The 16,447-nt window shown below is 40.9% G+C and overlaps 2 protein-coding genes across 2 annotated transcripts in view; one reads left to right on the top strand and one right to left on the bottom strand.

The window, feature by feature from the left end:
• Nucleotides 1-5,681, top strand: part of Vps13a (vacuolar protein sorting 13A) — a 165,706-nt gene extending 160,025 nt beyond the window's left edge. Inside the window, exons 69-72 of the mRNA NM_173028.4 lie at nt 338-423; nt 1,546-1,669; nt 1,879-1,953; nt 4,132-5,681. Of these exons, the coding sequence (NP_766616.2) occupies nt 338-423; nt 1,546-1,669; nt 1,879-1,953; nt 4,132-4,182 (336 nt within the window). The 3' untranslated portion in view covers nt 4,183-5,681. The remainder of the gene's footprint in view (nt 1-337; nt 424-1,545; nt 1,670-1,878; nt 1,954-4,131) is intronic.
• Nucleotides 5,682-10,228: 4,547 nt separating this feature from the next.
• Gna14 (guanine nucleotide binding protein, alpha 14) overlaps nt 10,229-16,447 on the bottom strand; it is a 175,152-nt gene continuing 168,933 nt past the window's right edge. The window contains exons 5-7 of the mRNA NM_008137.4: nt 15,955-16,084; nt 12,911-13,064; nt 10,229-11,707 (exon numbers count right to left, since the gene is read on the bottom strand). Of these exons, the coding sequence (NP_032163.3) occupies nt 11,517-11,707; nt 12,911-13,064; nt 15,955-16,084 (475 nt within the window). The 3' untranslated portion in view covers nt 10,229-11,516. The remainder of the gene's footprint in view (nt 11,708-12,910; nt 13,065-15,954; nt 16,085-16,447) is intronic.

The following is a 16,447-nucleotide window of genomic DNA, read 5'->3' as shown; positions in this document are numbered from 1 at the left end:
GTGATTTCTACATTTAAATATATGCACTTAAATGTACCTGTATAAATGTAGTAAGAGGTACTGTAATACCTATTGGATTGAGTTTGAACCTGTAAACTAACATCTTCTAAAAGGCTACTACTTAAATATTTCCATTGCCGTATTTGTTTAATCTCAAATAAAGGGGTTTGATAAACACCTTTACAAAGGAAACAAGTAATGATTTATCCATATTTAATTAAAAGTTTGGTGTATTTACTATATTAAGTATGTTAATGATTTGCTTCCTTAATAAACCTTAAGAATTTTTTTTGAGAATCATAAAATGGAATATTTTAGTTTTCTTATTTTTTTATAGGTCATGGAAAATGGAAGATTTGCAAAATACAAGTATTTTACCCATGTCATGATCAATAAAACAGATATGTTCATGATAACAAGACGGTAACTTCTTTTCCTTCTCTAATATAGTTGATATGAGTGACAGGTGCTCGTGTTTATCAGTTCCATATAGCCAGATTGCATTCAACTCTGCTCATATGTTCATGTTCTGCTCTGTGTGTGCTGGCAGATGAATACAGTCATACATAAGCAGAATTAAAAGGTAGTTTATATTTACCTCAGCCACTTCATGGGGTACAGAAGTTATGTATAACTGACCAAACAGGTAGACTTTATCCTCTAGTACTAACTACTGCATTTATTCTAGACGGTACCAGTAGTCTTCATAAGAATGTATAGATTTTTTTCTCATTACTGGCTCTACCAATGGGAATAGAATTATGAACAGCTGTGACATCTTTCAGAAGGGCTACAGACCGGAGGGCCACAGGGTGGTTTCAGCATCTGAGACTGATGTATATAACTGAGACGGGAGAGCCTGACTGGCTTCTTTCTCAGCCATGGTCTGTTTCCTAAGTAAGTCTCTGACAGTGTATGCTATCAACTTAAAATTGATGTCTCAACTTTAAAGAACAACTATGGGAGACTGTCCTGTGAGGGAAGTGTTAAGTAGAATCATAGATGAAATGCATGTTTCTAATTTCTCCTCCAAAGTAGAACAAGAAATGTTGGAAATATTAGATTTTTTTTTTTAATTCTCTCTGATTTTTGACAGTGATGGGCTTGATTTCCTCTGGAAAACCCCAAGGATTTTCAGTATGTTGACTCTTTAGGCAGGCATTTTACCATTAAGCATAATAAATTAAGCATACACAAGCCATAAATTAATATTGCTTGCAGAGATGTAGACATGTCTCAGCAGTTAAGGACAACAGTTGTACCATTGCAGAGGTTGCAGGTTTGGTTCTTAGCACCTATATCAGTGCTACCAGTCCCAGCATGGTCCAATGGCCTCTTCAGACCTCTGCACAAGTATACGTACATACACTCAGGCCTACACACATAAAAGGTTTCTGAAAAATAAGCTTTTAGTATGATTTACAGTATGTCTAGGTGAATATTCCATGTGTGCTTGCAAAATGTAAAAATAAAAATGAAAATCTTACACATTTTTGACTTAGGTTCATCAATTCTCAAAGTGAATTATCTCTTCCCTTCCCTTAGTGGCGTGTTGTTCGTAACAAAGGGAACATTTGGACAGCTTACATGTGAGTGGCAGTACACTTTTGATGAATTCACCAAAGAGCCGTTCATTGTCCATGGGAGAAGACTGCGCATTGAAGCCAAGGTATGTATGTAGAATGGACTTTTTTGTATACTTATGTGTTCTAAAACAGCGCATTGAATTTGTCTCTTTGATCAGTCTTTTATGAATGCTGCTTTGTCGTGGAATAGCTTTCTTTTACATTGTAAGCATCTGTAAGCAAGAAAAGGCATTTCTCCACTGTGTTTCTACAAGGGTTTTCTTTTGAATAAAATTATGAATTCTGTTTCTAGGAACGGGTGAAGTCTGTATTCCATGCCAAAGAATTTGGAAAAATCGTTAACTTCAAGACTCCAGAAGATGCTAGGGTAAATATAATTCATCTTTTATTTAAGCTACGTAGAAGCATCTCACTTTGAAGCCATGTAAGTGAATTATTTTTTCACAGCAGGTGAATTTTGTTTAGGGTTTTTGTTTTTAATAGCCTTATTACATATAACTAAATGGTATCCTTCAAACACTTGCCAGTATATTCAGCACTTCTTCAGGCTTTTCAAATCAAATTGCTCCTCTTTAGTTTATTGGGCTTTTGTTTTGGGGGTTTGGTTTTGTGTGTGTTTGTTTGTTTGTTTGTAAGACTGGCCTCACTGAATAGTCTAGGACATTGTAGATCCCACAGTTCTCCTGCTTTAGCCTCTGAAGAGCTAAAGTCACAGGTTTCAGCATGTTCTTTTAAATGCTTACTTCAGTTTTTACAAGTCAGCAAACACTAAGAGTCATTCTGTTCAAATGTTAATCTGTCCAATCCCCCCCCCCCCCATTGTTAATTTGCACAGTTACAGTGAAGTACAGAGAAAGTAAGGAACCAGTAGTTATGCCCAGGCAGTGAGGCCTGGCCGGTAGTCAGAAAAGCTAGATTTCAGGATTTCCTCTTTTGCTTGCTACAACAGCTGAGGGAAGTCAGTTAACCTCAGTTCCCTTGAAATGGGAATGGTCTACACTGAAAAGTACTATGATCCTTTGGTGATCCTGACAGTTGAAAGCTATGAACTGATGTCACATTAATTGTAATATAGTCACTGCTCGACACAGGATTGTAATGTGTGAGGGAACTCACTTGAAGGGCACCAGGCCTTCCACCTCATCAGTGTGCCCAGCCAGAATCAGAACAAAGACTGACCTCCTGGCTTCTTGCATCTCCATTGAATATGATTATCTGCCAGTTCACTTGTCACTTCTAGACCCTAATTGTTCTCCTCCTTGTACGCATTAGCACATGCTGTGCAATTTCTATCAAGATGTTGTGATTAAAGGCAATATTGGCATGCTAATCCTAGGAAGTGGGAATGAATTACCAAGAAACAGGAATAAAACACTGAAGCATTAATACACATGTGACCTTGTACAAGAGGACAAATTATGCTTACTTTATTAATGATTCAATTTCATGCATTTTTACTTAGCTATATTTTATGGATATATTTTATATATTTTATGTGTGTGACTCACTCTTGGTAAGGTGCGTACATCTAGACTTTTTTTTTCTATCTTCTTGATTACTATTTTTTGGCACACAGCTATTCATAATAACCTCTAATGAACTTTGTTTCTCTGGTATCATTATGTAATGTCATTTCTATTTCTGACTCTTTATTCTAGACAAGACTTTGTTTAGTGTGTTTATCTTTTCAAAGAACAAGTACTTCATTGATTTTTTTTCTCCCTTCATTTATTCTGTTTTGATTCTTTCCCTCAAATTTGGAGTTTGGTTTGTTCTTCTTTGTTAAAATACAGTGCTAAGTGGTTAAATATGTTCTAAGAGATGCAGCCATTTCTTAAAAATTACAGATTAGAGTTGGGTTTGGGGTTGTATGGGTTCCTAGTCCAGTCAGTCACACTGTTCTTTTAGTTGAAGTTTTTATGTTCTACATAATTATTCATAGATGTGGTCTTAAATGTAGCCCATGTGGAACTTGAGTTTCTGCTGAGTGCTAAGTTTGTCATGGCCACGCCTGTTCTAGCCTTGGTCCTGTTCTCCAACATGTGGTATCTCGCTTAATGCTCTGCTACTAAGCTGGAGCCGTGGCCGTTATCATCAGCCCTAACATAGCTCCATTGTACCATTGGCCACGAGTTAGCCTTGGCTCTTCAACAGTTTTGCTCTGACATGGCTGGGGTTCAAGTGTAAAACCTGTGCTTACTTGACTCTTGCCACTGTGTGAGAACTTCTTTCCATGCTGAGTTGCTTGAAGTTGAGGCACAGTGTAGTATGGACAACTCTTGTATTTCTTCTTCAATGTCTTTTTGTTTCCTTCCTTAATAAGCAAGTGGTCTGGTCTTACCTGATTTCCTTCTCTCTAGTGAGAACAGTTCCATGGACCTTAGAGAAAATGAGCTGTGTCCATGCTCTCTTCTACAGTATGTAGATTAACTATTGGTTATCAGTTTATGTCTAAACTTTATGATGGCTTTGAGATTTCCTTATATTTTGTTTCATTGCAAATTCACTGAGAATTAGTAAGTGTTGCTCTACTTCCCTCCAACAGTGGATCCTCACAAAGCTGGAAGAAGCGAGAGAACCATCCCCGAGACTGTGAAGAGGGCCGGCACGCTGTGCAGAGGCATGGAAATCCCTTATTACAGCTCCCACGCGGGACCTCCTCACTCCTGTGGAGAAGAGGAGTCATTGCAGGGAGCCTGTGCGCTTATGTGCTTTTAAAAAGACAGAATCAATCGGAGAAACAGCTCTGTGATTAAAGTGCAGATGGTCCGTTCAGTTTCCTAATCTGAATCATGCATCCGGTTATGATTCTTAATATTTTATAAAAAGAACTGTTTACCCAGGATCCCCTCAGCAGTGCTAGAGAGATCGTTCCCAGTCTAGTCAGGAGAATGTGCTCTTCCCAGTTAACAGTACAGCCTTCCCTCGTGCGGGCTCCTCTCCTTCAGTGTCATGGAGAAGGAGCACACTAAGCACTGCCCCAGGAGTGACAAGACTTGGGCAATTTCTGCAGAATCATGAAGTTCTTTTTACAAATAAATATTTTGGTATTTTCCTTATTTTTTAAACATTATTTGGATTTTATGAACATGCATAGTATAACTGTGAAAAACAACCTTTTTTAAGATTGGACATAATACCCCTTGGGCCATAAACTAAAGAAAGGCTTTACAAACTGAATATCATACCCCTAAAATAAAGACCCTTCCAGATCCTTTTAGCCGTAGAAAAACTTCCTCAGGAGAACTCCATGGATTTGCCCAGTTTGGTTTTTTTAACAGACAGTTGTTTTCAAAGTAAAAATGTAAAGCCTTAATAATGTTTGCCTTCTGTGTACTGGTAACAGGAATTTTTAAAAAATGCAAAAAAGGTAAACTCCAACATCTCAGCTATAATGAATTATGCTCTAGAATGAAGAGCCCTTTCTTGAGTTACAGTGCAAACCCTAAAATCTAACCAGTTACCTACCCTGTTGCTTGAGGTTAAGGTTGTTATCCATGCAAGGAAAAATACTTGTTTAAACATGCAGGCTTGTCACTACAACAATTGTGAGCTCTGCCATAATAGAAAACTAAGGCTGCAGGCTTCTCCCCTTTGGTTTTTGTCCAAGCACTTTGCTCTTTACTGTTGATGGACTGTTTAAAGTTAAACAGGATGTACTGGATGTCCAGTTGTGAACTGTAAACAGAATGTCTTAATCGGTTATTGAATAGCACACAGTATTTAATGTATATTGCATGTGTTACCAACTTGTCATAAACTGGTGTTGAAAGTCTGTTTGGTCAATGGATATTTAATCCGCAGGCTTGCCAAGCCCTTGCTTTGCTGTAAAAGCTGAAATGAATAGCATGCCAGACTGTAAGTTGCTGCCCAATCCTGCTATTGTTTCTATGTCATTGCCAAGAAAATAGTGCTATTGGTAGCATCCCCCAGAATGCTTTCCCTGCTAAACATAAATTGGACCAAAAGATGACAAATCTCTATAGTTGTATATCCCGAAGATGACCTGTCTTCAAGGTAAGGTGCACATTGTCTCTATGACTGAGCCCCCCACGTTTGCAGATTAAATCTGTGAAGATCGGTGTTATCTCCTCACCTGGGGTGTTGCTTTCCTTGCGTCCCAGTCACTGCCGAGAGTTAAATTCCTTATTAATTACTTCTTTCATGAGCTCAGAACTCCCCTGGTATGCCATGGTAAAAACCAAAAGTAATGGCATAGCGATTCGGTATCTTCTGACACAGCAGGGCGGGCTTTATCACTCTGCACATGCATAGCTTATGTGCCTCGCCTCCTTGTTCCTATATCAATGAAACCCAAGACATAGCTCTCGTTCTTTATGAATCCTATACCCGTCACTCTCAGACTATGCAGTAGAATGACACAGATTGTTTTAGGTCATCTGTCTAAACAGTAAAAACTAGGAACACTAACCATTCAATGAGGCATTGAATTAGCTTAAGTCTTATCATTTACAGTTACATGTTTGATTCAGTAGTCTTTTTTCAGAATCCAGCATGTTTAAAAAAAAATCATCCTGGAATCACAGTGTTCAGGCTTGTCGTGTGGTGTGGGGGGAGGGAGGGAGGGAGGGAGGGAGAGAGAGAGAGAGAGAGCGAGAGAGAGAGAGAGAGAGAGTGTGTGTGTGTGTGACATACACACGCGTGAGCATTCTCTAGCATCTGATAGCTTGGAGTTTTCCATGGTCTCTATCATGATGGTCTCCTTTTCTTCTGACATATGCAGTAGCAGTAGAATCCCAGTGAGTGTCACTATACTAATATCTTATCTCTTAGAAGCATCCCACAAGGTGGTATCCCATGCCTTCCTGGTTTTAAAAAACAAAACACTCAGCACTGAATGTCCTGTAGTTTGTTCTCGCCATGTTGTTTGATTCTTCACCATGTGCCAATTGCTCCCTTGCACAGGCCTCTGCATCAATAAGACTGAGACAAAAGCACAGAAAGCATAAGCCATATATGTTTATAGAATAGGGGCCTAGAGTGGTCAGATCTGCCTGTGCTGCGGGCCTTTGCTTTGGGGGCTTTTCTGTGTCTCTGATGCAGTTGAAATCCTCAATGGCAGTGTTTTTCAAATTATAGATCTTAACCAGTGGGTCATGAGGTCAGTTTAATACCTAAAGACAACCATATCTCAAAATTGGAATGTAAAGAAGTACATGAACAAGAGAACACTTAAGAACAAATACTCTTTGTTTATAATTTAAAGTGGAATATACCACTTTGTAGTGTTAGATTTCTTTTAAAAAAAAAAAAAGAATAAAAAGAATAAATAGCCCGAAAGACTAGGGAGGGCATCGTGGGCCACCTGGTAACTGTTGGAGTTGTGCTCTCCATCCTGGGAATAGGATGGCTTGAGTTGGTGAGGAAGAGCAGATTTGGAGCAAGCAGTAATCTTTAGGGTGGAAAGTCAAGAGAACTCTTATTCTAGTATATGAAGTGTTTTTACCTCCTTTTCCTCATAGATCAGTAGGATCAGATAAGGCATAGAAAATGAATTCTGCAGATGACCCCTAAAAAGTCCACAGGCTGTGGTAGAGCCCCCTCGCTATAGGTCATCTTACTCCCATTTGCCTTCTGTCTGACTCATCATGCAGGTAGCAAAAAAATCTTGAAAATGGGTAGCTAGCTATGTAGGAGACATTATTGTAGAACGAGAGCACTCACTTGCTGAGGGTGCCATATACATATCAGTACCCTTTAACTAGATAGACTGCATGTCCTCGTTTTCATAAGACCCAGATAGAAAAGGAAAAGACTTGCATTTCTTACACCAGATTGAATATAAACTCATCAGTCTGGTTTCCTTTGGTGCTCCATAGAATCATGTATCACTCCTCCCTCTAGAAAGGAGCCCTTCACACGCTGCGTGAGCATTTAAGTTTATACTTCATTGTTAATGCTAACCAGCTGAGTTTACGTTAGTTGGATAAACTGTGTTCTTTATGATCTGTTCAATGTAGCATGGAGATGTGAGCACTATACCCACTAGCATGGCTTCCCCACTGACCCAGGAGGTGCTGCCTTCAAAATTTGAAGGGGCTGCATCTTACTCAGAAACCCCATGGATGCTTGTTCAATTGGAACCTCTTCTACTTTATTGCCTTTCTTGTAAAATAACTTACCTCATGTCATTTAAAGTATTTTTATGTTAACATTTTGGGCTCTTGATTTTTTTTTTCTTTTTTAAGCATTATAGCATTCTTTAAATAAGGAAAATTCAGGTTACCCAAAGCTTGACACATAGGAAATCTAACTTTAGATTTTATAGGTCAATAAGAGTATTTTTTCAAAATTGAGTTAGTTATACAAATATAAATTTAAGTTGTAGTTTAACACTGACTGTGATATATATCAAGTTGCCTTGACTTAGAACCTCTGTCACTGAACATATTTGTGTGATTATCAGTGTTTCCTTCTAGTAAAACTTTGTGACAAAGCTGTTAAAGTAAAAATGTCTGTTGGTTAGAAGGGTTGCCTAAAGCAGAGCATGATGCAGGCCTCAGTGTTTCTTGTGATGTCCTCATACCGCTGTTGATTAATTGACTACCCAAAAATCGCCAGTATTTGGGCAGAAAAACATTTCAAAACCAATATTAATATCATTTATAATAGAATGTTCTAAATGTCAATGCTAGTACACTTATGCCCACCAGTAATTATAGATTATATTTGGGACTTATTAGAACACTGTATATAAAGTTTTTTTTTACATGGCCACCTCTGTATACAAGTGTATTATAGTTAAGAAAATTGCCAGGGAAGATATACTTTAAAAATACTTCATAGGTTTGAAATTGTATAGTTCCATTTTTATGAAGTGTCCAGACTAGTGTCTTAATTATTTTCATACTGACTAAGTAGCCTGGACGTCTTTGGTATGTTTATTATTTGGTGCAAACATGACCAGTGGTTATTATGGTTCTTAAGCATCTATTTCTTCACTGTGTCTGTATCCCCTTCAGTTTCCCATTCCTAGTAATCCATGACCTAATGACCTTTCACATAGTGGCTGCCTTAGCTGCCTTAGTTTTGTGTATTTTGATATAGTCTTATTAAATAACACAGGCATTTCTAATGTGGTTCTTATTCTTAAAACTCATCTTAGTCTCTTTCTTGCTAAAACGTTGTTGGAAATCCCAACTAGCACTTGAAACAGTGTTTCTTGAAGGGGTAGATTTGGATTGCATGCTAAGATGACGGTCTAGTTTAACCGCATGTGAGTCTAATAAAGCTTCCTGGTCTTCCATCTGGTTTGGTTGTTATTCAGTAGAACCAGGAGCATTCGCCTTCTCCTGCCTGTCTAAAATCTGAGTAGTTAACTAGTACTGAGATTCATCACTGTTAGATTAATAACGAAGTTACTCTGAGAGATCAGTGTCCTGACTTTTCAGTTGCCTTCTAGCCAAGCATTCTCAGCGCTGACTAACCGCTTGATGGAATACATGGTGGACTCAGCCACCACCTTCAGATGGCTAATTTCTTCAGTAGTTGGTACGTTTACTTTAAAAGAAGGGCTAAGGGAGAATGTCTACAAACAGAATGAACACCGACAGAAATTACTAAGTTATCTCTGACGTGGAGAGTGTGGCCTTGCTGTAACTAGAAAAGGTGTTTGTTACCAAAATTTGACTTACTCCATCCACAACTGCCTTGCAACGAAAGAAATCATTTTCTTGTATGTCAGCCAAAAGCTAAATTGTCAGTAGCTCAGTGCTAGAAAATACTTGAAAAGAAGAATCCCACGTTGTTTGACCCCTTAGTTCTGATTACATTGGTACGCTGCTTTTTAGTGTAGTGGCCCGTGATAGGGATCAGGAGAGTGAGTGCTGGCTGTGCCTTTTTCAATGTCTTGAGAAGCTCCTCCTTTGTCTCTGCCTTGATGACTAATTGTTTCAAATAAGATTTAGCATCTGATTGTCCAGTTCTTCTGCCTGGAGTGAAGACTGACTTTTTAAACAGAATGCTACTTTGGTAGAATGGTTTCACACTTGAAATTGTTCCAACAAATTGACAATGTGGAGGTCCAGGCACCGGGTTAAGGAATGGCTTCTTAGTTCAGGTCTAGGAATTAAGCCATGTGCTTCTGCAACAGATGTAGCCAGTCCCAGAATTAACTACGTAATCCCACACTGACCAAAAGCATTGAAGCTGAAAATACATGTAGTGTACTGACCCTCTATAACCTCCAGTCCAGCAGTGCACTATGGAGAAGGTAAGGCTACCCCTCATGCTATGGCTGGCTGGGAGCTGCATCTTACAACTGCCCAGCGTGTCTCTCTCGAGAGTACCAGGCCAAAAATCACTAGCTAGAGAAAGGATCGTATTTCAAAGTACAGTTTCTACTGGATACATGTCACTTTTCTCACTGTTGTACATGCTGAGCCATTTTAAGGTGGAGACCTCTGAAGATTGGTGAGAGATGAAGCCATCCGTAAGTAAGTACAGACATACTTATGGGTCAGCAGTCCATGCGAAGCCACCCAAGCCCTTAAGTGTGATGCAGTACTCTGCTTCCTGGGAATCAGGACCTGCACCATTTACTGAGCCAGCCATGAAAGAGCTCCAGCACACCATGATGAGTGAAGACTATTTCAAAGGAAGGAATCAAAGAAGCTGTATAACCGTTAAAACTAACGTTTTCTTTTGAACAGAACGATCAGCCACGAGCTCTAAGAAGCACATCATCGTTGGTGTTCAGGGTAGAACAGTGTATTCTTAGTATCCAGAAAGGCACAGCGCGCACAGTTCAAACAACACATTGGAGATTGCCACCAGAGCTTTGGCAAGGTTTACATGACATCTGTTAACAAGTTCTGCTTTAGCCATTCCATAAGCTGTAAGGCCTGGCCATACGCATTAGGACATACACACATGCAGTATCTAAAGTTGGTTTTATCAGATTGTGGCAAAAATCAATGTTTGAATAATATTAATTTGGATTAGAAAGTTGACATGGAAAGAACTGCTTTTTAAAGAAATCTTTGGTTTGGGATATAGCTCGGTCGGCAGAACATTTGCCTAACATGCACAACGCCCGGGACCCATCCCAAGCATCATATAACTGATCCTGTGACACATCCATCCAAGCATTACTAACCTGTAAATATCAATGTGCAATCACACTCTTGGAGACCTCTTAATGCTAGGAGTTGGCAACAGTGTGAGAACTGCCTTAAATAGGTTGTGTATATGAATACAAGAGAACCGAAAGCCCAGTGTCATCATCCTTGGCCACATAGCATGTCTGAGACCAGAAAAGAATATGTGAGGCTCTGTCTCAGAAAAGAAGAAAATCTTAGCTAAGCATGGAACAGCCAGGCAGGAGGACCAAGGGCCATGCTCAATTACACAGCAAATTTGAGTTGGAAGCCAGCCTGGGCTACTTAAGACCCTGTTTTTAAAATTAAAAAACAAACAAAAAAAAGGCATAGAAAGAAGTCTTTGGTGGTTTAGTAAGTTGTTACATGAGTCATATTTCAACATTAAGGGGAAGAAATGTTTTAAAAGTTTCTTAAAAGATTTATTTTAAAATTATCAAACCAATGAAGATGTTTAAGTCACCTAAATGAATCTCAGAGGTCTGAAGGCATGATTTGTAAATTAACAAGTCCCTCTGTTGCATGAATTTTTTTGCATGATTTTTAATAACTGTTGAACACTAGTTTAAAAATAGGAGAGGGGGAACCACTCAAAAATGATACCTAATCGTTCAACCAAAAGGCGAGAAAAGAGTTAGACAGTGAAGAATTAAAGACACTTAAAAGGGTTGGTGAAGTATTTTTCACATTGCACTACCCATCTCTGTCCCTGTGGGCTACATAATGTCCTTAGGTCCTGGTCCAGAAGCACTTGTAGATCAGGCAGGAAGGGCTCAGATCACCCTCTGTCTCGGAGGAGTAGGCCCTCCATTTACACCAAGTTGAACTCCCGTAGGTTTAGCTGTAGGATTGTGTCTTTGACAGCAGCAAACACAAAGCGGATATTCTCGGTGTCTGTAGCACAAGTGAAGTGAGAATAGATAACCTTCTCTTTGTCAGGATTCTGGTCTTGATACAGCTTCAGGATAAAGTCCCTGGCCGCTTTGACATCTTGCTTTGGTCCTGGTCATGAGAAGAACAAAGGAAGATACAGGCTCACTGCCATGTCCTCTCACAATCCATTTTTAATGTATTTTTGTTCTTATCTGGGATCATTCTCTAACCAATATAACTTACCTTATATCTAAGGAAAGTTTACCTGGAGTAATTAACATTTCATTTTGAATCCATGAAATTGTGTGTGTGTGTACGTACGCACGCACATGCATTTGATCTTGTTACTCTCAAGAATGTCATGCATCTCTATAAACAGATAGACAGGGTCTTTCATTGGCCTACAGCTCACCAACTAGGCTCAACTAGGCGGGCAGCAGAACCCAGGGATCTGCTGTCTCCCTGTCCCAGCTCTGGGATTACAAGTCCTCACAATTGTGCCTGGCTTGTTTATGTGGCTTTTGGTGTTTTTACCAAGCCATTCCCTAGCCCACTATTTGGTCTTTTTGCTCTGGTGTATCTAATAATTTTACTATGAAGTGGTTTGTCTAAAAATAGTGGCCTAATGGCCTAGTTTTGTTTCTAACACTTTTGAAGTGATACGTTCTAATTTGTACGGGCAGCTGTGGGCTGGGGGCCCAGGGGGTGCGTTGCAAAATCTGGTATTGTGAGGTTGATCTTAAAGCTTGACAATCCTAAACTATGCTACCATTAAATACCAGAGTATTTAATCAAAGGAAAAGGGGGTACACTGAAATATTAACATATAAATATCAATGTCAAGAGTATACTATCTGAGACCTCTTGTTCCAGGAGTGATTAGGAAGAGTGAGAACTCCTGCCTTGAGCAAGCTTCATACGTGCAAGTCTTCAACACACACCCTGTGTCTAAGATGATGCCACCCTGTAACCCCACAGAGCAGCAGGTCTGCAGACTAAAGAGACAACTCTGCTCCGAAGAGTCACCAGGGGAACAGAAAGGGCCTGGCACACAGATGGAAGGCTGTGGTGCAGGAAGGCCACAAGGGCTTTGCTGGGTGAGGTGCCTGAGGTGGGTGGGGCCAGTCAGCCAAGTGTGTTGGCATGTGCGTTCAGGCCCTTGCATGGCAGATGCTGAGGCGAAACCATGAACGCAGCAGTGAGAACCGTAATTTGAATTGGCAAGTGAGAGCCTGCCTGGGAGGCCCCAGAACGCCCTGCTGAAGACCTGATCCTGGGGAGGACGTCTGTAAGGTCGGTGTGAACGCACCATTCCCCGAAGGCGTAACTTACCTGTGTACTCTGGGAAGTAGCTAATTAGATGAGAGTACATGATTTTCTCCTCTAGAAGATCCTTCTTGTTTAAGAACAGAATCACGGAGGAGTTCAGAAACCAGGGGTAGGTGATGATGGTTCTAAACAGGGCTTTGCTCTCCTCCATGCGGTTCTAGTGAGAAACAGGTTACGGTAAGCCAAGAAGAAAGGCAAGGCTTGGAAAGTGTGTCCATCAGTCCTCCTTCCCCTGGGGCACTGCTCTTGCAGTCCCACCAGGCTAGCTTCCTCCTCCCTCCCTCCCTCACCTACCTAGTTGACTTTCCTGGTCCGACTCTGGAGCACGCTACCCTCTTGCCCTTTTATGTAACTTTGAGCAGGAAGTTTACTTTGTTTCACAAGGTGTTCATGTTCCTTAATTGTTCTGGGAGATACCAGCTTCAGATGAAAGTGTGCTTCTAAACAGTGCCTCAGGTAGATTGTAACATAGGAGGAAGGAAAGCGCTTCCGAGGGGACCACAACCTGGAGCCCTGGTCAGAAGGGAGCTAACAAGCCAGAGCACCTTAGCCGTGCTAAGATTAGATGAGCAGAGTATTCCAAAAATTTCACTTTCCCAAACCCACAGAGAGGTGAGTCTGGTGACAATTATGCTTACAGACCCTCATTTTAAATAACACCCTTCAAAGAAAATACTAAAAACTCTCAAACTGAGGAGGCAGGTAGCTCGGAAACAAATTGTATCCCCTGACAACTGTGGGCAGCATTTTCTCTGCAGTATGTCTAAGAGGACAAAAGGCAAGATCTTTCCTGTAGAGTAGAAAGCAACCAGAAGAGCATCAAAGCTCAAGGAATGCTCCAAAGGGTCGAGCCATGAGTCTACTTCCCTACAAGCCACAGAGAAGTCCACAAAGTGTTATCAGAGAAAACTCATGCACTTTTAAAGCTTCTCTCAAGTATAGAATATCTTAACCTCCAAGGGTTATACATCCTGTATAGCATGTCATTTACAACTAGAAAGAACAGGCCAAAATATCAGCATTTACATTCTCTTCAAACACCTGTGGCTTTCTGGAGGAGAGAATATATTTAATCTTTAAGAATATTGAACTGGGTGGGGGGAGGTGTGGGATGTGGAGCAGTAGGAGGGTGGATGGGGGGATAAAATATGGAGTGTAATATTAATTAGTTAATTTTTTTAAAAAGAATATTGGACTGACCTCATGGTCCCATGAGCAACCAATCCTTTGACTCTTCTGATAAATCCCATAAGTAACTCCTAAGAATTCCTAACTTTTCATAACTATGTATCTCTTTTGTGAAGGTCCATTTGAAAGAGCTAGGCAAGGCGGTGGTGGCCCACGCCTTTAATCGCAGCACTTGGGAGGCAGAGGCAGGTGGATTTCTGAGTTTGAGGCCAGCCTGGTCTACAAAGTGAGTTCCAGGACAGCCAGGACTATACAAAGAAACCCAGTCTCTGGGAAAAATTTTTTTTAAAAAATAAAAATAAAAAAAGAAAGAGCTAACCACTGTTACTCTGATGGCACAAGTAAATGAGTTAATTAATATAGTAGCATTCATCAGAGAGAAGCATTCTGATAAAGTTTGTTCATGGGCCACCACCTGATACCAGGCATTGGAGATTTACATTCACATCCTTGAAACAACAGTCAAGAAATCATGTATTAAGTTCAGAGGGGACGACTATTAGAAGGACATTGGTACTACTATTGGAAAATAACCTCACAAAGTGGCTGACATTCCTGGTCACTTTCTGTCCTGCCACCACCTTGCAGCTTTGCAGGAGGCACAGTACCTGCCTGGTCTGGATCAGCCCTGGATGCCCCTTGCAGGGGAGTAAGAACAAATGCAATCTCGGGCAGCTGCTGACCCGCTCCATTCAGTGGGCAGCTCTGCCCTGACAACTCAGCTAGGAACCTAGTTTGGGAGTGCCATTCTCTGGAGGATAAGGAATCTACTCAGGGTATCTATCAGAAACAGTATTGCTTGTTAGAAACAGGATGCCTAGCATGATGAAGCCCTGGGTTCAATCCATACAGTGACAAACGGGTCTTATTCCAGCACTTGGGAGACAGTATGAGGCTGGAGGATCCAAAGGTTACTTCTTGCTTTATAGTCAGTTTGAGGCCAGCTTAGAAGACATGAGACCCAGTCTTAGAAGGGATGTGGTTCGGAGAGAGGATTGTTAGACAACATTGTATGTTTTAGGGTCTCTGAAGGGAATTGGGAATGAAACTGGCCTCACTGGAATCCAGTAAATATATAGTACAAAATCAAAGTCCAGAAGATTATTTTTTTTTCCCAGCATGCCAGCGGCAGTAAGAATGCTGGCTTTGAGTGGCCAGTTGGATTTTACTCAGTTTCTAAGTGCTGATTGGTAAGCTGAGCTCCCCTCACCCACCCTTTGTGATACACTACATTTAACCTGGGGGAATGTTGGGAACAGTCCTGTCAATCAACCAAGCCAGAGTCTCTGCTATTTGACCCGGACACTCCATTTCCCCCAAGGTTCCTTAGGAAATCCTAGTGGGCAACTACACTGGACCCAGTGTTCTGGTCCACCACTCTTGGTATGCAGTAGGTTAAACTGTCTAAATTAGTCACAAAATTATTGTGTCTTCTGTTTCTTTGTTTGGGTTTTTTGTTGTTTGTTTCTTGTTGGTTTGGTTTGGGTTTCTTGAGACAGGGCCTCACTATGCAGCTTTGGCTGGCCTGGAACTCTCAGAGATCTGCCTGTCTCTGCCTCCCAAGTGCTGGGACTAAGGTGTATGCCACCAAACCTGGCTGTGAAATCTAATGATAACTATCTCAGAGTGTATTTTGTTGTTAAGTAGCAGGTGACTGTATTTGAGTTACACAGGATCTGACGCACTGAGTCTGCAGTGCGCCTCTAGGTTACTTTGCTAACAGACACCTGAGTGCTGGCAGAGAAGGGTCTATTTTCTCACTAGCTAGCTTCTTGAAACACTGAAGAAATAAAACTGCCTTCCACAGTTGCCACCCCCGCCCCAGCAGCATACCTCTAAGTTCCCAAAACCCAACATACCTCATTGTCACACTCAGCCAGAACCTGGTCATATTCACTCAGAGCAACCAAGAAAATGATGGAGGTGACACTCTCAAAGCAGTGAATCCATTTCCGTCGTTCAGATCGCTGGCCACCAACATCCACCATTCTGCTCAATAGAGGTGGACAGTCAAAGGTGGGAACGCACAACTCCAGGGAAAGGATACAAGCCATTGCACCATTGAGCTAGTGCCCTTTGAGGCTCTCGGTAATTTTTAGAGGGAAGCAGGGCTCTTAAGGTTAGTGTGTTAGAACAGTGCTGCACAGGCAGTGGAGAACATTGGTGGTTTCCAAGCAGAAGACTGAGATGGAGCCTGCCTGAAGATTCTGGATAAGAAGTTGCTGTAGCACCCCTGGCACAAATCACCAACGTCCACTTAGGCTTAACTCCAGCCACCCACATAGTCATAGGACATGAAAGAGACAAAGGCAAGCCATCTTTCTGGTACCTCTGCTTTCTTCAGGTCCTATA

This window comes from Mus musculus, chromosome 19 (assembly GCF_000001635.26).
Source record: "Mus musculus strain C57BL/6J chromosome 19, GRCm38.p6 C57BL/6J".
Taxonomy (NCBI): Eukaryota; Metazoa; Chordata; class Mammalia; order Rodentia; family Muridae; genus Mus; species Mus musculus.
The sequence above is the reverse complement of the archived record's forward strand: the minus strand, read 5'-3'. Positions and strand labels throughout refer to the sequence as shown.